This window comes from Chinchilla lanigera, unplaced genomic scaffold, assembly GCF_000276665.1.
Source record: "Chinchilla lanigera isolate Chin_1 unplaced genomic scaffold, ChiLan1.0 scaffold00045, whole genome shotgun sequence".
NCBI classification, from domain to species: Eukaryota; Metazoa; Chordata; class Mammalia; order Rodentia; family Chinchillidae; genus Chinchilla; species Chinchilla lanigera.
In genome coordinates, this window is record NW_004955446.1 from 2,890,657 (window position 1) to 2,910,726 (window position 20,070).

Here is a 20,070-nt window from a genome sequence, read left to right on the forward strand (position 1 = left end):
TTTTATTTTTTGGTGCTAGGAATCAAACCCAGGGTCTTGATAATGCTAGGGAAGTACTCTTCCACTGAGCTACATCTCCAGCCAAGAATGTAAGCTTTCCGAGGACAAGAACGGTTTGTGTGCATCATGGTGACCTGCATCTATCCTACTTACACCTAACTTACAGGACCCCACAGAAGCTGGGCATGGCAGCGCACACTTATGATCCCAGCGCTCTGGGACCCTGAGGCAAGAAGACTGCAAGTTCCAGCTTAAGCAGCCTAGCAATACCCTGTCTCAAAGGAAAAAATTTAAAAATGGGTGGGGATGTAGCTCAATGTAAAGGTCCAAGATTCAATCCTCAGTACCACCAAAAAAAAAAAAGAAAAAAAGAATTATGGCAACTAACAAGTGCCTGAAGTATTTCTGTATTCACAGAAGTAGAAAAATTGCACACTCCAGTGGGTAGAATTGTATCCTCCCATTTCAAGTCCTAACCTCTGTTACCTGTGACTGTGACCTTACTTGAAAACAGGGTCACTGCAGACATAATGAGCTGAGGTCAGACTGAAGTAGGATGGGCCTTTACTCCAGTATGACTTGTGTCCTTAAAAGAAGAGACACGGGGTCACACACAGGGAGGATGTCAAGTGGCAACGGAGGCAGGGTTTGGGTGCTGCATCTCTAAGCCAGCGCGACTGCCGGCGGTGCCAAATGCTAAAGGCCCGGAGGGAGCACAGCCCTGCTGGCACCCAGTACTCAGGCTTCCGTCGGAAACTCCAAGAGAAGCAACTTCTGTCACTGTCAGCCTTCCTCGCGTGTGGTGCTTTGTTCTGGCAGACCTCATTTCTGCCACTTGCATAAAATGACAAAAGAAAATACACACAGCTCTAAGATTTGTAGATTTTATAAACAGTAATTAGTAAGGGTGAAATTAAACACAATAAAGGACTTGGGGGACCTGGGAGCATAAATAAATGAGGTGTTATCTCATAAAGGTAAAATACCAAAAGTTTTTTGGGGGGGTGTGGTTGCTAAGGGTTGAACCCAGGGCCTCACCTGTGCTAGGCAAGCCCACTATTCCTGTTTCGAGGCCTCATTAAGTTGCCTAGCATGGCCTTGAACCTGTGATCTTCCGGCCTTAGTCTTTCAAGCGCCTTGGGGTTGTAGGTTTGTACCACCACACTCAGCTAAAACTTTCTTATTTCCTCTGAACCAATGTCAGCCTAATCCTTGAAACAAAAAATAAGGACCTATCTGACTCATCAATTAAACTCCTCATTAAACTTCTGCTGTCTGGTCTGGTAGAAGAGCAAAATCACATTAGTTGTAATATTAGATGTTGTCAGTGTTTATTTTCAAATCTGTATCTTAAAAAGTCAAGCACCAAAAATGAAGTTACATCAGCGTTTTAGGACATCTTTGAACGTAAACTGCATTAAGTCAGATATCTCAGCTGATTGTTCAACAGTAATGAAATTATTACTGCCAGAAGCCATGACTCCCTTTGAAATGAAGACTGTATTTTTCAAAATACTATAAATAATGATGTTTATAAGCCCTGTAGTCATTCAAAAAAGGTATATTTTTATCTGTTTTCTTGAGATGCACTGTAATATAAGTAGCACTTTGGGAAAAAAAATACCATAGACAAGGTCTCACTAAGTTGCTAAGTTGCCCAAACTGGGTCTGAATTTGCAATCCTCCTGCCTCAGCCTCCCCGAGTGCTGGGACTACAGTTTTGTGCTGTATCACTGTGTTCACTAGAGAAACAAGATATACACAAGATATACAATACACGTGAATTTGCAAGACTGGCTTACAGTGGCCACCCAGAGTCAGATGAGGAAGAGTGCAGAGGGTGTCTGCACACTGGACACTGAAGGATTCAGTCAAAGGTCTGGAGGTCTGGCACTCACTGCAGTGTCCTGTGCAGGTCTGTATCAGGAAGCCATCAGGTCTATGATGGAGAGCTGAAGTCCATGCTGGAAGCTGAAGGGCCTGTGCTAGAAGCCACAAGATGATGTCCAAGGTGAAGGCAAAGACGGGAGCTCCTCCAAAGAAACAGGGGCAGATCTGTCCTTCATTTCCCCTTATACCATCCAGCTGACAAGCCACCCTATGGTGTGGAATTGCTGAGCCAATTTAATTAAGCTTCTCTTACTCAAGTTGATACAACCAGTTCACCATCACATGTGCTCTCACGCCTGGCTCCAAACGTTATTTACAAAAGTGGTAAATACTGGAAAAGAAACTGCTGAATAGCTGAACACTGGGTCAGGAGTGGAACAGTCTAAAATCACCACATCTGAGTCCTAATTTGCTGCTTACCTAGTAATGAGCCCTGGGATGCCTCACTTACTCCTTGAGCTTTGGATTCTTCATCTGTAAAGAAAGCAGGAAGGCGTGAACTTGATTTCCAAGATTCTTTCAAGTTTGAAAATACTGTTATCTGTGGACAGTTCATTCTTCCTCTCTGTTGGGAGCCCCTGGAGTTGGTTGCTGGTCATGCGTCTGAGGGTGGGACAGATCCAGAGTGCCTCAGGCAGTCAAGCTACATCAGTATTGAAAGAAGCATCCTGCTTGGACAATTACAGTCTTAGTCTCTGTCTTCTCTTTGTCTTCGTGGCTAGGCAACATGATCTCTCATGATACTACTTTGCCAGTGTATAAAATAAACGCCCCTACTGCTGGAGCCAGTCCTCTTGCTCATCAGGCAAAAGGTAACTCCACCTGACCCCAGCTACGGTCTCGTCTTTATTCTCTATATCCTCTTGCCATTTTCTCCTGGGGACCAGAGAGACCACCAACTCCTACAACTGGCGCCCAACGTGGGGCCCCCAGTAGGGAGAGTGGTTGTGGGGGGACACTCCCCAGAATTTGTGCACACAACAAGGTGGGGGAGTGATTGGTAGGTCAATAGTTAGCACTGGAGTGTTATGTTGACTATTATCAGGTGTAAAGAGGGGGCCATGGAGGTCTACTGACCTTAAACAATATAGTTACAAAAATAGGCTTAAGAGAAGACAAAAAGGAGAAAAGTATGTTAAATTGCTAGTAGTTAAAAATGAAACAAAGGGGCTGGGGATTTAGCTCAGCGGCAAAGCGCCTGCCTGGCAAGCGCAAGGTCGTGAGTTCGGTTCCCAGTACCGGAGAAAAACCAGAAAAAAAAAAAAAAAGAAACAAAGTTTCAAAAACCACAGATGTTTATAGATATATATAAAAATGTTTGCTGTTTTCATGCTTCCTGTCTTTTCTTTTCTGGATTGTGGATAGAAGGGGTTTTAAAACCACAAAGAAAAAAATAAAAAATAAAACCACAAAGGATTCATCTGGAAACCATACTTTAAAGTTAAGTCCCAAGCCCAAGAGGGACAAGGGCGCAGGCACTGGTGGGGGAAGGGGCGCAAAGTGGGTTCAGCGAGAGTCCCGGGCTCGGGTTCTAGGAAGACCCAGCTGGGACCTCCCAGTTGCCTGTATGTCCCCATAGCCTATCCGGCTGCAGCCACTGGCACACGCTGCCAGCTATCAACCTTTGCGCCAGAAACCCAATGGGCGGGACATGACCATGGTGCGCCCTGGCTCTCCCAGCTGTCAGCACCACCAGCCGGGACAAGGCTGTAACCGAGTCTGGCACCGGAAATTCATCCGGCTCAAATCAGTGCCTGTGCTCGGAATTCAGGAAAAACAAAAAAACAAAAAAACCTGGACATCCAGTGGCCAGAGTGAGCCCAGGACTAGAGCTACAACTGGCATGCCAAGAAAAACTTGTGCGCCTCTGCCATGCAGCCCACCTGCCCGAATTTGCTGGGGGGTAGGGGGGAAGAAATGTGGATGGGAGAACCCATTCCAGGCACTAAGACTACGGAGCTACTGTTAGGAGCTCACCCTTCCCTGAGGCCATGGAGTAAAGGCTTAGACCTGGGTCTCTCCTCCAGATTCACATTAACTCCTAAATGGGGCCCCGAACTATTCTTACTGGAGTCTACGGACCTTGCCTCAGGGTACAGTGGGACTCCAGCTTGGCCACAGCAGTCTTATTTTAAAAGGTCAAAACCTGGTGCTATCGATGCTGATAATATAGGAAAAATCAAGGTTATGGTTCCGTCTACTCAAAACACTGTTCAAATCACCCTAGACTCGAGTATCACTCAATTAGTCATTCTTCATTTGGGAAAAAATTTATAAATAAGAAAAGGGCATCCAAGTGCTTTGGGTCTTCAGGCACCTATTGGGCTCAGAGATAAAATTGATTACCTGAAGGAAAAACATTTTTAAGGGCTGCGAGACACGAGTATAGATGGCCTCCGGGTGTGGCAGCTGCAGGTCCATAGGGTGTGGTTGGTATTTCCTAGCTTAAAGGAGCGGCTGAATTGCTGACTTTGAGAGATGCAAAAAGCCCATTCTGCTGGGAATAGCTTCCAAGGAATAAACCCTCACAGAGAATACAGCAGAATTTAAAAAAAAAAAAAAAAAAGGCTTTTACATTTTCCCCTTAAGGTGATGAATTTAAAAGGCTGTTTCCATCTCCAAGATAAAAAGTTTGTCTTTAGTTTAAAACAAATTGTATTTTCTAAGGTTTAGGATAAGGGAGATATTTTTAAAGGATTACTTTAAAAACCCATTAATTTCCACAAATAAAACTTTGTCCCTTGTCTCAAAAAACATATATTTCAGTGACTGATTTGGTCTTTTAAGAGTTATAGTAAAAAAATTTTTCCTCATTAGATTATACAATAGATTATTGTATACAATAATTAGATTATACAATAAAACTGTCTTGTTTTAATTGTAGTTTTCCTCTTGACATCATATACAGGATTTGCTACTGATTTATGTCTTTCGTGCTCTCGTGATTCCTAGCGATGCTGATTGCCTGTTTTACAGTCCAAAATTAAATTGGTATAAAAAAACTTAAGTATTTTACAAATAGATATAAAAGTTAAAAATACAATCTAAAAGCACTGTGGTTCAAACAGTCGCTTAATTTTGATATCCCATTTAAATAATGGCAGGCCTACTGTTGGCCTCCAAAGAGTACAAGCTATAACTTTTTCATATTTGGGTCACCTATTCCAACAGACAATATACCCAAACCACTTAGATCAATCTAAAATGACTTTCAGACTATTTGGTAATATTAAGTGGCTCCATCCAGATTTTAGACTAATTTCTCTGGTGTTGTTATTATTCTTCAGATAAGTTATTTCAGATTGCTTCTGTTTTCACAGATGGATCACCTTAGGTTAAGGGAGGTTATATGACGGCTTCCTCTTCCAAATTATTGGATACGTGTTTCTCACTTCCTGATCAAAATTAAAATTACAAAAACAAAAGGGGGAATCAATCCCCCCCACTTCACTTGTCCATATATACTAATTAAATTTTTAAAATTTTACAAAAGATGGAAGTACAGCAGCAGAAAATTTCATCTTTTGTAAAATGGAAGGGACCCAGTCCACTATTTACCTGGGGTACAGGGTATGCTTGTGTTTTTCCAGAGAATGCTGAGCGACCTTTTTGGGTACCAGAGTGTGCTGTATCAGCTATATCATGAGCTCAGATCTGGAGAAGTTGGTTCTACCTTTAAGGAAGCTGATGTACAGTCCTGTGACAGTGATGCCTTGGAGACTGTTTTACAGCTGATAGACAACAATGAGGCTAGATTTAACATGGGGCCTACTGAAGAAACTGACAAAACAGAAATCTAAGATCTCAATAGGTAGTGAAGTATATAGGGATATTGAGCTGAAAATTATCAGTATTAAGACACAATAAAATACGAAGAATATATATATATTTATTATAGATTAAGGATTGTGTTTTATCCAAATTTTCCTGATAAGAGAGCTCTAATTTACAACAAAATCTGACTAGTCTATTTAAATTATAAATTTGTAGTAAAGTTGCATATAAAGTTGTATATAAAATTGTATATAAAACTGGAATAAAGTTGCTATAATTCAATTTGGTCAAAAACATTTGAGGGCACTCTGATTTTGTAAAGATGTTTGTTCTGTGTACTTGTTTACGTGTTTGTCATTCAGTAAACAGCTGTTCCCCTTTATTTGGAACTCAACAATTTTTCTTTTATCGTTTGTTCATAATACAATTGGGTTACAGATTTAAAAGCATGCTTTCACCTGAGTTGCTAGCTGGCTTAAAGATAATCAAAATTAAGATATTTACCCACAGTCTTTAGCATGAGGAGAAATTATTGGGTAGGACTCCAATCGGTGAATAGAGGAGTGGCCAACCTTTATTCATTAATAAAGAGCCCCCACCCCCCCCCCCGTGATCTCCATAGTCTCTTGGGAGACACTCCAATAATTGGGTCATTTGGTCAAAAGAAAGTTTTTCACTAAAAATTACAATAAGGTTTTCTCATAAAAGATGCTCTTGATACAAAACTAAATTTTAACAAAGGTTTTCACATGTGTATGGTAATTCATTAGTGTTAACCCCATGGTGTATTAAATGTGTTCACGACTCCAGATCTATAGGTCTTCCAAAATGCAAAACAAAGATTATTTAGTGTGATAAGACTTTCCTGCAGATTCAGACCTCTGCCTTTAACAAAAACTTGTGATATATGAACCATTAAAAGACAACAAATTAGACAAACACTTACTGGATAGAGACAATTGGTTAAAAAAGGTCATGTTATGTCATAATGAAAATTTAAGTATGTTACAAAATGTCATGATTGTCATGTAGCAATGTTATGTATGGTTTTGATTTCTAAATTTCTGGGTAAAAATATGTAATTGTTGTTTGTTAACATTCTATTAGGATTTAAACGTTAGGATACCCATGGTTGTTAAAAAATAATGGCTCCATTTGTATGTTCTAAGGTGTTTGCTATTCAGTTCAGATTATAATAATAAGCCTATTGCCCCCATTACAATGTTATGTCATTAATCATCTGTGCTGGATGTTTAACAACTGAGTTTTGGAGACCAAAAATTAGATCAATTGGGCTAAGAGGACAGCCAATGTTTTGGCCATGCCTTGCCAGGTCAGTGAAGACTAGTGACATAAGAGAACCTCTGCTGTGACATCCTGTAACTCAGTTGAGTCCTTGATTTTCTGATCAAGAAGATTATGGGGTCACAGAGGATAGTGATTCTACAATACATAGTGTGCCTAAGGAGAGTCACCAGGAGAGAAAAGATCTCTCAAGTTTTCACAGAAAGCAACCTGGTCAAGCAATGGCTGTGACTCATCCAGATGGCTGACACTGACAGAAGATCAAGAGATGCTGTACTTGGTTCCTAGATGATGCCTGAGGAGAATTAACTGACCCTGATAGTTAGCAATAGGTTGAATTTTTATTTATACAGGTCTCACTTTAACTTGGTATTGAACATCCAGCAGAAAAGTGTAACCAAAAATGTATAGAAGCAACGCCACTGTAAAAGGTTAGCAGTAAAAGGTTCAAGTCATCAATAACCTCTGACAATTGCCAGCTAGACTGATAACTGACCACTGTTATGGACTTTGGACTGTATTCTTCAAGCACAGCTTTTCCAGCTTCAATGGAACACCCATCACTTCTGCAACTAAACAGAAAAGGGACATACGCTGGGAGCCACTGGAGCTGGTTATTTGTCAAGCAGTCAAGCTACCTCAGTACTGAAAAAGGCATCCTCCTAATTACAGTGGTTAGTCACTAGGCAACATTACCCCTCCCATGATACTAACTTTGCAAGTGTATAAAATAAACACCCCTACTGTTGAAGTCAGTCCTCTTACTCATCAGGCAAGAGGTAACTCCACCTAACCCCAGCTATCAGTCTCTTATCTTTATTTTCTAAATCCTCTTGCCGTTTTCTCCCAGGGACCACCAAGAGACCACCAACTCCCACACCTCTGTAGCATATTTAAATGGGCTCAAGATTTCATGGCTAGGTTTTCTTCCTGTTTAAATCAATAAATCTCTTACTGACTTCACAATGCCTTGGACCTGCCAAACAGGCTGGAAGAGGACTTGTCGAGGCAGCCTCCTGCCATAGGCACTCCACCTGCAACTGTGAGGTCTACTTATCACAGTGATGGAGACAAGCTGCACCACGCAGAGGTGGCACTCTGTCCCAACTGCACAGGGCACTAGAGGTGGGGCAGGGGGGCTTACTCCCTTTGCCCTCGGTTTCAGTCCTGTTGACAGGCTGCCTGATTCCTTTTTTGTTTCAGGGAAGACGGTAAAGAATATACTTACTTTTTATTACTACCGTTAATCTCCGTTTCTATTATCACTGCAGTTCTCAGGAACTCACAAAAGTTTACACATGCACCTAGTAAATTCTCAAACTAGAGATTAGCCATACAATTTCAAAATTCTAGACATCAGACCACTTTACAACAATCTGTCAGCTATAAACTGTTTAGCTTATGTCTTAGCTACTATTTTGTATCACTGGTGAGTATTTATTATTATTTTGCCCTGATACCCACAAGTTAAAGGAGAAAAGGTTTATTTAGCTCACAGTGTGTAGAGGTTCAGTCCACAGTGGGCTAGCTCTAAGGCAGAGTGTCATGGCAGAGTGTCATGGCAGAGGGGCATCGCAGAGGAGAAATAATCCACAGCAGTGCAGGCAGACAGCAGCAAGCAGTGAAGCAGCAGCAGGCCTCCCTTTCACCTTTTAGCCCATCCAGGTAGTAAGTCTTTCGGGTGGTGTACCCACTTCCAGGATGGGGCTTCCATTATCCACACTCACATTTATGTTAAACCAATTCAGTTATCACACTCCCTTAATCCCAGCATCACACACCCTAATCAAGCATCGCACATGATTCAGCCTCCTCTCAAAAGCCCCACCTATGAGTGCTTAAGGTTTTGGGAGGTCATCTCGATACAAGCCGTAACAGCTTAGATTGTGAATTTTATGATTTGCTGTATAATCACATTATCTTGCTGAGTATGGTGGTGTACACCTGTATAATCCCACCCCTGGGAGGCTGAGGCAGGAGAATTACCACAAATTGGAGGCCACCCTCAGCTACATAGCAAATTCAAGGCCAGCCTGAACTACAGAGAGACCTTGTCCCTGCCGCCAAAAAAAAACACATTATCCTAATTAGCGTGTCAGAGTTTAACCTCTATTCAAGTTTCTGGTAGTAGCTTATTCTCATACCTTTCAATGAACAAGAGTTTGAAGTCAGGATACAAGAGGTATGGGCCTGGGAACAGACTCAGCACAAGTGGTAAAGTAAGACCTATTCTTTGCTGGTGAGCAACCTCTTGGATGGATGGCCCCACTTCCATTTGCTCCTAAGCTACCTAGACGCCAAGCTCCTTAACTCTGGAAGTATAAATAGCTCCACTAGGTGGATCAGCTTCCCTTGGGCATGGATGATCTGTCCAGAAATCAGGCCTTGCAAGCACAGGTTGTTTATTGGTTGTCACTGGCCACATTGCATGGTGAGAAGTCTAATCATGCTGGACTGAGGACTCTATCAGAATACTTACCATTCTTCCTCTTTTCTTAAGACCCAGAGAAGGATTTACTATGAAGCTTATACAAGACCCTCTTGCTTGTAATGATCCTTTCCCAGGCTCTGGGAAGGACTTTAGCAATGTGTCTACACTGTCAATTGTTCTAAGAAGTAAATTATTGGCAAAAAATACACAGCCAAAAATTATAGGCTAAACATTATAATAGCAGATTTTTACTTTTACCCAAAATGACTAACAGAAACTATGTCCAAACCACCTGATACAACAAAAAGCTGGAGAACTACATATGCATACAATGATTTTCAAAAGTTAGACATCAGACAGTGCAGGCCAGTAGACAAGTAAACCTTTATCAATAAACAGGTGAACCCTGTATGACTGTGCTAGCTAACACCTGGAAGAAGTCATAGGGTGAAGCAGAGGAAGAGGGAACCAAGGCCAAACCCAGTGTTCTGAGTACATCCTGGGCATCTACTGAGGCTGAGGTGGCCAGAGATAACAGAGCAACACTATACAGAGAAGAGATGCACAGAGAAAGAGCTCTGAAGATCTACAGACCATTGCGAACCATTTGTCTTCAGCTAAGGAGTGATCAGCATATGCATAGCAAGTAAGTAGCCTAAATCCAGGAAAAACCATGTGAATAATTAAAGGAAAGAAGCTCCAGAACTCAAAAAGAGCTAAAAAATGTTTGTTTTCCCATGAGCTTGAGGCCAGAGACAATTCCCAGGGTACCCACACTTCAGTGGTGGGCAAAGTAAGCCCTAGAGAAGTAGTTGATGTGAGCCTCCACGAGAAAACCTAAAGAGAAACTGTCCCAGGTAAGTACATCAGAGCAAAACTCAAGAATATCTACACAATACAAAATATATTCAGTACTCAAAAATTTTTTTTTTTTTTTTTGGTTTTGGTTTTTCTCCGGTACCGGGAACCGAACTCACAATCTTGCGCTTGCCAGGCAAGCGCTTTTGCCGCTGAGCTAAATCCCCAGCCCCCTCAAAAATTTAAACTTCATAAATTTTATGTGCTTAACATATGTAAACACAGAGAGACAAGGGAAATACATAAATGATTTAAGGTGAATTGCAAAATACAATATCTGAAGGTATTTTTTAAGATATGCTGACGAGATTAACAGACAAGAAACTAGTCACATGCCATTCAATGACATTTGATCTACGATGAACCACATAGAGGCAGTCTCACAACTGTACCTGTGAGTACACTCTACCATGTTCACACAATGAAAATAACTGGACACATTTTTCAGAACATGGCCTCATCATTAAATGACACACAACTGAACAGAATAGTAGTAAACTCAGAGACAGAGCAATGTAACTATCTAAAGAGAAAGAAAAAGCTTTAAAAAAATGAACAGAGTATTAGTGAGTTGTACAACTCCAAGTAACTAATTATACATAAAACTAAAGACCACAAAATGAAAACCAAACAATCATTGCAAATTTCCCAAACTTAATACAAACACAGACCAAACAAGCCTAAGAATCAAGAAACATCACTAAAAAGTTATGCCAAAACCCATAGGATAAAAAACGAAAATGGCAGGAGGACAAAAGCCACATTATGAGTCGGAAAAAGAATGATAAGCCGAGTGTGGTGGTGTAAGCCTGTAATCCCAGCACTCAGGAGGCTGAGGCAGGAGGGTCATTGCAAGTTCGAGACCAGCCTGGGCTACAAAGTGAGCTCAAGACCAGCCTGAACTGTATAGCAAGACCCTATCTCAAAAAAGACAAAAAAAAAAAAAAAGATAGCAATCATCTTTATGGAAACAAAGTAAACCACAATTCAATGGTCTCATACACTTAAAGTACAGAAAGAAAAAATAATCAGTGTAGAACTCTACAGCCAATAAAACATTTTTAAATATTAAAACTGAAACAAAAACTTATTCAGCATATAACAACAATGGAATCCGTAACCAACAAACCTCTAAGAAAGAGTACAAAGTAGAAATCTGGATCTATAAGTAAAGGCCACTGTGAATTGTAAATCCGTGGGTACATATGAGATACTTTTATCTTCTTTAAAATACAACTACTAGGGCTAGAGGGGTATTTCAGGGATGGAGCACTTACCCAGCATGCATGAGGTACTGGTTCAAATGAAAAGGCAAAATATAACTATTTAAAGAAAAATAAATATAATGCAGGCATTTTAACACATCTTAAGTAAACTGTGTAACAAAAAATAGCACAAACCTTGGAGTAGGTAAAGAATATTACATGGTTCTTATGCTATGTTGCTTAAAATTCAACAAGGTAACTTTATAAAAATATATACACATACACCTCTAAAATTACTTGAAAATTAAATACAGCTAGTATGCAGAAATACAGCTAGTATGCAGCAAAGAAAATAAGATGAAATATGTAATGAAAAGTATTAAATCTGTTCAAAAGAAGACAGATACAGAGTAAAGAGGGAACAAAACCAGAGAAGATAAAGGACAGATAGCAGGATGCTAAGTATAAACCCAAGAACATCAACAGTAACACACAGCTAGATGGTGGCATATGCCTTTACTCCAAGAGCTATGGGAGGGTGAGATAGGAAGATCCCAAATTCAAGCCTATTCTAGGCAATCTGGCAATGTGGCAAGGTTGTCTCAAAATTTAAAAACACTCTTATGGCTGAAGGTGTAGCTTAGCTCAGTACAAAGACCCTGGATTCAATATCTATTGCTGGAAAAAAAATTTAAAAAGACATTCAATGTAATTGATCTAAACACTCCAACCTAAAGGCAGAAATTTTCACAGTGGAAAAAAAAAATAGCAAGACCAAAGTATATACTGCAGTTTGGAGTACAAATACCATGCTAATGCTAAAAATATTAAAGTTTTAACTGACAGTATTAAAAAGATGTCAATGCAAAGAACATTATCAGGAATAAAAACTGTAATTTAAAAATTATGAGTCAACTTAATAGGATATACAGCCCTAAACATTTATGAACCTAATACAAAAGCACCAATACATAAAGCAAAACGAGAGAAAATTAAAAGGAAAATTAGACAAATCTATAAATCAGAGATTTCAAGACTGATTTCACTCACTGACAGAAAAATGAAACAAAACCAGTGAAAAATAGAAGACCAGCAGAGAATACATTCTTTTAAAAGTCCACATGGAACATTTACCAAGGTGGATTATTTGTGGGCCAGAAAACAGAATTTAAAGGAATCAGATCACACAAAATATGCTTCTGAACCTCAATGGAATTCAGCTAGAAACCAGTAACAGCGAGATCTTTGAAAATTCCCAAATATCTGGACAATAAGTAACACATTTAAATAACCCACAGGTCAAAGTCAAAACCTAAGGGAAAAATCATAAAGCATTTTGAGACAAATGAAAATGCTGACAACGTATAAAAATTTGTTAAAGCAAGAGTAAAACGGAAATTCATACCACTAAGAAGTCTGTATTAGAAAAAAAGGTCTCGGGGCTGGGGATTTAGCTCAGCGGCACAGCGCCTACCTGGCAAGTCCAAGTCGTGAGTTCGGTTCCTGGAACCGGGGAAAAAAAAAAAAAAAGGTCTCACATAATAACTTCTGCTCCCATTTCAAACTAAGGGCAAGAGCAAACTAAATACCAAATAAGCAGAAGATATAATAAAGAGCAAAAATCTGGTAAAAAAAATTAATGAAAGCAAATTCTGATTATATAGAAAATCAAATTGATGATCCTCTTATACTGATACAGATAAAAGATACAAGTGAATAATACTCAGAGGAAATCACTATAGATCTTACATGCTGAGAAATAAGACAATATTATGAACAACTTCACACCAATTTCAATCAGTAACAGATTAAATGGACAAATTCCTTCAGAAACACAACAAACTCACGTCAGAATAAATATAGCTCTACACTGCAGTAGCACAAGCCTATATTCCCAGTTATTCAGGAGGCTGAGGCAGGAAAATCACAAGTTTGAGGCCAGCTTGGGCAACTGAGACTAAGCAAAATTTTAATAAGGGAGAGAAGGTTGGGACGTGGCTCAGTGCCAGGCCACTTGCCTAGCATGCACAAAGCCTGGGTTTATCTCCCGTATAAGAAACAAATCCTAAATCTGCTCTTAATATTGAATTTGCCAACACAGAAAGCATATTCCAAGCTAAGACTGACTTTATTGGAGAAGTCTGCCTAATATGTGACACAAATTCCTAGAGATAACTAAAGACAAGGGAATTCTTTCCAACTCATGCTATTGGGTTAGTATGACCCTTCTATCAAAATGAGGAAAACCAGAGACAGATCTGAAGTCTAAGTAGCAACATTTGAAATGAATATGAAAAGGGGCAGGCTATAGGACAGACTACAAGAAAAAGGACTTAACTCATAGCTGTGTTTCTGACAGACTGATTCTATTCCATGTAACTACAATCATGACTGAACAACAGTGCCTTTAAGGCACCGGAAATGTAGAATTGGGAGGATTTAGCAAAGGTGCTAAAGGTGAGGTTGCGTCAGATCAACATGTACAATGAGGCAGAGAAAGGTGTAGTGCAGTGAGAACAATGAGTAACAGGGGCATGTATTCAGAACTGTAAACTGAGTGCTTTGTCTGGAACAGGGTGAGTTTATGGTGCTGGTCAGATAGATATCCAGCACTGTACAGGCCAGTGTTTAGTAAGTTGTGTCTGATAACTGGAAATGCAAGATGAGCTCAAGAGGGAGAAATGTACAAGTAAAGGTCATGCCTATTTGCACTGACCAACTCTGTTATTACACTGTAGCTATCCTACATTAGGAGAGTAGCAGAATATTTGAAAGACTTAAGTCCTTTCAGTGAACTTCAGAATGTTTATCCCAAGGTAAGAAAATGTTAATTACAAAAATGAAATATACTATAGTTATAGTTCTTGTTTATGACTGAGTAATTCTTAAAAGATAATGCAACTTAAGGTTTTATTTTTGGTACCAGGGATCAAACTCAGGACCTTGCGCTTGCCAAGCAGGTACCGTGCCACTGAGCTATATCCCCGGCTCACAACTTAAGATTCTGGGTGGACATCTACTATCAAAAGCTGCTGCTACAATTTGAGATCCTTCCAAAGTCTTCTGGAAAAGGTCACAGGCAAAAAAGTCTGAACCTATTAGTGTCAAAGGGTACGCTGTAAAGGCCTCTTCTCTTCTGCTCCAGCATGTAAGATTTAACACATTTTGGAAACCCAATTGGCCCACAGCCTTTACCCAACAAGACACTGAGAAGCTGGCCTACACACAAAAATCAATATGCACAGCTCATCCTCTCTAGCCAAGTAAGCCACAAGGTCACTCAAGACTAAACTGACACATCTGCAAGGTGGGTTTTAAGGACGCTGCCTAAAAGGCTGTCTTACTTAAATGACCACCCTAAACACACAGTTCATTCACCATGGGAGAAGCCATTCCACTTGCTGTTAAAAGACACGGGGACGGGCTGGGGATTTAGCTCAGCGGCAAAGCGCCTGCCTGGTAAGCGCAAGGTCGTGAGTTCGGTTCCTGGTACCGGAGAAAAAAAAAAAAAAAAAAAAAAAAAAAAGACACGGGGACAATTTTCATTGTGTATCCTAGCAAAAAGCTGTTTCTATAAACAAAAAAGGGAAGTTCAGAAAACAGTGATTATTTACTAGAATATACAAAATGTTTAATATGAAAGCCTTGACTAGAGTTAGTTATACAACATGAAGATTGCCCAATATATAAAAATCTCAATTTTGAAAATTAATTTTGAACACTGAAAGAACTTACTATCATCTTTCTGTTATAAAAACAAGCTGTAAGCTGTGGCACACACCTAAAGCAAGAGGAACGTGAATCCCAGTCCAGCCTGGGATATACAGTAAGGCCCTCTCAAAAAGAACAAAAAGCAAAAACACCCGCATCTATGAATATGCAAATACCACAGAAACAAGTGAAATCACTACTCAACAGTGTTAAGACTTATTATTTTCATTTTATTAAAATATAGCAACATAATAGCATTACTTGATAAATTTTTACTGGCACCACTTAAAAGTTCTACTCACATAAATATACAATACCTATGCAGCATATTTAGGTTTACATTTTGAACTTGTCCCTTGATAATCTACAACACTGCTCTTACTAATCAAGTTTAGAAGATAATTACTGAACTATTAAATTGATTTATACAGCTATACATTATTTTCAAATTTAATGTTCAATGAAAATCAGGGGTTCTCTAGGTTATTACCCACAATGTGTTACCAACAAGTACCCTTAAACTGGTAAAAGTTAATCTCTTCTGATTCAGTATAATTTTTATGAATTTCAAAGCCAGGCATGGTGGCACAAACTGCACACCTGTAATCCCAGCACCCAGAGGCAAAGGCAGGAGGATCGCCTTGAGTTCGAGGTCAGCCTAGGCTGCATAATGAATAGACCAGTCTGAGTTACATAGCCAGACCCTGTCTGAAAAGAAAAAAAAAAGAAATGAAAAGACAAGAGGTTAACTACTACTTCATTCCAATCTTAGAAAAATAAAATTTACAGAGATAAATATGACAAACATAATTTTCCAAATAAAAACATTAGCTACACACTTATAAATGAGGTAAGAGATTAAAACCACCTTTAAAAAAAATTTAATAAGGAATGTTGCAGTAGAGGTTGGGGAGAGCTCAATGACAGAACACTTGGCTAGTGTGCATGAGGTCCTGGGTTTGATCTCTGGCACCACCACCTCGAAAAAGGGAACAGTTAGACATAAACTCATACTCGTAATAAATAAATTGTGAGAAATAATAAAGATACCTTAGACTGAGAAAGAGATCTACTGGTTACTAAATCTAATCTACCTATAGACTGAAAGACCAAAAGTGCATTATTTTTCGTTTTAAAATAATGATCATTCTTCAAGCAAAATCATCTTTACAAATAAAAGTATCCTCAGAAAGACTCACTCATAAGTGCAAGATTCAATAGGGAAGCCAGTTTTATTTTAAAAGATTACTTTATGACATTTATACTTCACTTCTTCCAGAAATAGACTTTAGCCTTTCTAAAAAGAGCACTAACTTCTGAAATCTGAAAATAATTTAAGTGATTGCTACGTTAGTAAATAAACCTGAGAAAACACTAAAGATAAAAGTAGAGGACATAAAAGATATTTAAACACCTGCAGAACACATGGTTATTGTACTTTAACTTTTTAAGAATGGCTTAACTCCAGCCCATTATAATCAAACACTATTTTTTAAAATGAAAATAGTAAAAAAATTTAAAAATAAAATGAAAACAGTAAATGACTCAAGGAAATGTTACTTAATGCATCTGTCTAAACGGATTCATTTAATTGCTAATTCAACAACTAAAGATGATTAAATGTGCTATACTTTTATAAGGGTTAGACTGAAAAAACTTAAAAGCCTACAATATTTTATGATCCTTAAATCTGAATAATATCTTCATTTCGGGGCACATGTGAATCAGATTATTTTATTTTAAAACAAGGGTAGCAATATATACACAGGAAGACTGAGGGTCCTGAAAATGATTAATATCACACAAAAATATTTCTTGACCAAAAAGAAAAACACTTTTGGTTATAAACACTAGTTTTTGTTTTTAATTGGGCATGCCAATTTTTAACCCTCTGATACTTATGAAGGTCACAGTCTGACTAGTGTTTTTTACTAATCTAATTAGATTAGATGAAAATAATAAGAGATAATTACAGAAATTAAGAATTTACATTTTCACAGATGGAACTCACTGACTAGCCTATGAAGGACCATCTTATGATACCAGGTCAGTGTACACTGCTGAACAGCAGTAAGAATACCAACAAAGTTTGTCTAAAATGATGAACAGTAATTGCAGTTTAAGGAACAGAACATAATCTCTGTAAAAGCAAGCTAAAAAGACAATCGAAATGTATCAAGTGTGTGAGGGCCATCTCCTTCGCCTTACCTGTTTTCCTGACATCATCTACCTGGGATGAAAAAAGAAGAGTCTTGATCAAAAAAACAAAATACCTTAAAAGAAAATAATAAACAAATGGAAACATAGTAACTCTAAGTGAACAAACAGAAAACTGTGTTCCTTCTCCCACTTCCTCCTTTCTCTCTGTCTCTCTGAAGAACCCCTTTATGGACCTGAGGAAGCCCTGCTTCCCTGTAGGAAAGTGTGAAATCCCACACAGTAGTCTAATTTCACTTTCTCCAGATCCCTTGTATTTTTACTCATTCTCAAGGCTTTATAAATTACCTTTTCAAGATTAATGTGACTATTTTATAACTTAAAAAGTATTATCAGGAAAAAAGTAATTAGCAGCAGGAATCAAATTAAATAATTTCTAACCTTAAAAAATTTCAGTGTCCACACTATAAGAAAACAAACTTTAAATGACTATTTTATAGACACCACACAATCACAAGCTCCCCAAGCCAAAACAATATGCCAACTAAAACAAGCAGAGTGAAAACTAAGGTGTTTTTTTGAAATGCATAAACAAATACTTTCCTCTAAAATACTTAGCTTTATTAGAGAAATGGTACTAAAAATAACAAAGATTCAAACATTTGCTCTATTCTACTTACATATCATAAATAAGACAGCTGTTGATGCAAGACACACACTTCACAATCTTTCTGTGCGCACCCAAGCATTACTGTATCAGAATAAGCTGTTCACCAGCCAACCATACGAGGTTGAATGATTAAAATGACCATCTATACTTTACATAGTAAAGCATTTTAGAAACTTTTAATGTACACAGTGACAAAAAGGGAAAAAACCAAACACACAGGAATTCTGAACACATGAAGATGATTAAGCAGCTTCATTATCAAACCAGGCTTCATTACTTGCAAAAGGGGCAACTTTTCCCATTCTCCACCAAATACTTAAGTTTCAACTATATTAACATTAAGAGAAAACTCAAGTTGAAACCAAGTAACTAATGTGCTACTCAGTTTTTATAATCTACAAAAGTAGCTCTTCCCATGAGGTAAGGCAATTTGATTGTATTAGATTGCATTAAAACAATTATACTTGATTTTTAATAATATGCTAATTAAAAGCATTACTTTTTGATAGTAATAATGAAAAAGCACAGAAATTACAAATAATTTTGGGGAAAACATTAGCAATGTTGTCGTTTTACTCCTTGCATACTTTCAGCAAAACATAAGCTTGATGACAGATGACCTGTATCTGAAACTCAAGTAAACGTATCCTTGAAACATAAATAACCTCCCGTATGCTCTTAATCCTCCCTTAAAGTATGATTTCTATACAATGCTTAGGAGTTGATTGAGAGGTAATAATTAAGGCCATCCAATGGAGTCAACTAAAAGGTTTCCTTTGATTTGAAGAGAAAAGAACATGTTTATTTTCAATTGTCACAGTATAAAATTGATGGTCCCAACACTGCATTGTTTTAAACTCTGAAGTCAGTCTTGAAAACAGGACTTCCTTTTCATACTTGAACTAAGTAAGAAGCTCTTCTGACATACCGCTTACACACTTCTCTATGGGTTTGAACATCCACCTAGATTCCATATGAATGGAGAGTGACTAGCACATATAAAATTCTAGAAAAGTTACCACATTGTAGAAGGCACTACAGCTTCAGCTTGTGCTCCCGTTGCCCATTTTGAACCCAGTTTCTTTTTTATAAGGGCGTCTTTGCCACCTACAGCTGACAAAACACACTGCAATATTCATAGTAAGGTTGGAAATGTCAAGAAAGTTTAAAAAAATGCTTACTTTGTGGGTAGACCCAATGATTCTAAACACTGAATACTAATACATTACTATTAGTATTCAACACAGTTGCTCTTCCTTTTGAAAGAGAACAGTAGCATGCATTGTCAGTTGTTTTGTAATCCACTTATTTAAGCAATTTTAATCTGTAAAACTATTTTAAAGAAAAACTGCTGTCCTAAACAGTGAGCAAAAAGAAAACACAATAGTGAGAATTTAACACAATCACTGTAAATCCCGTGAAATGTTAAAACTTCTTACATACTTTGCACTTACAATGGTGTGTATATATCTGCACCAATTTCAAGCACATCATCAAATTGTATATAATGAAATTTTTCTCTTAAAAAAGTGAAATAATACAAAATTCAGTAACTAGCATTTTTTAAAGAGCCACCAATGCTTATCTCCAGTCTCTAGGGCTTGTACAAATTTGGATGACTGATGTTCAATTTATTTGCAATGGTTCCTGGCAAACACTCACAAACCACATGACAAGTGTGTCAGCCACCATGGAAATGCAGATTTTAGAAGATGAAGAGTCTAGGTAACCTGTGGTATTTTCACAATGTCCATGCTTTATCTCCTTACTCAGTAACAAGATGTCCACAACATCACCTGACAACTGGTGCGCCTGTCTTTATGCCCAACTAGATCTCTTCCCTGTTTTACATCTTGTTGAGAGAATTAAAAGCTTTGGATTTTATTCCAGCGTTGAGTGTAGAGGTGCATTCGTTGGTCCTATACTGCTTCAGTTTTGGTAGAGAGGTTTTCTTCATTTGGCTGACAATTTCCATTTTGCTGCACTTTATTTTCTTCAGTCCTTGGTGTATCTTTATCATCTACTTCTTTGCCCACACTCGAATCTGGCTCTTTATTGTGCTCCTTCTC

General features: G+C 38.4%; 1 protein-coding gene across 4 annotated transcripts in view; it reads right to left on the reverse strand.

Annotated features, from left to right (window-relative positions):
* Positions 1–17,930: 17,930 nt before the first annotated feature.
* Srek1 (splicing regulatory glutamine/lysine-rich protein 1) overlaps positions 17,931–20,070 on the reverse strand; it is a 38,380-nt gene continuing 36,240 nt past the window's right edge. For all 4 annotated transcript variants that reach the window (XM_005392605.2, XM_005392608.2, XM_005392611.2 and 1 more), the window contains one exon: positions 17,931–20,070. In XM_005392605.2, coding sequence (XP_005392662.1) covers positions 19,921–20,070 — 150 coding nt within the window. In that variant the 3' untranslated portion in view covers positions 17,931–19,920.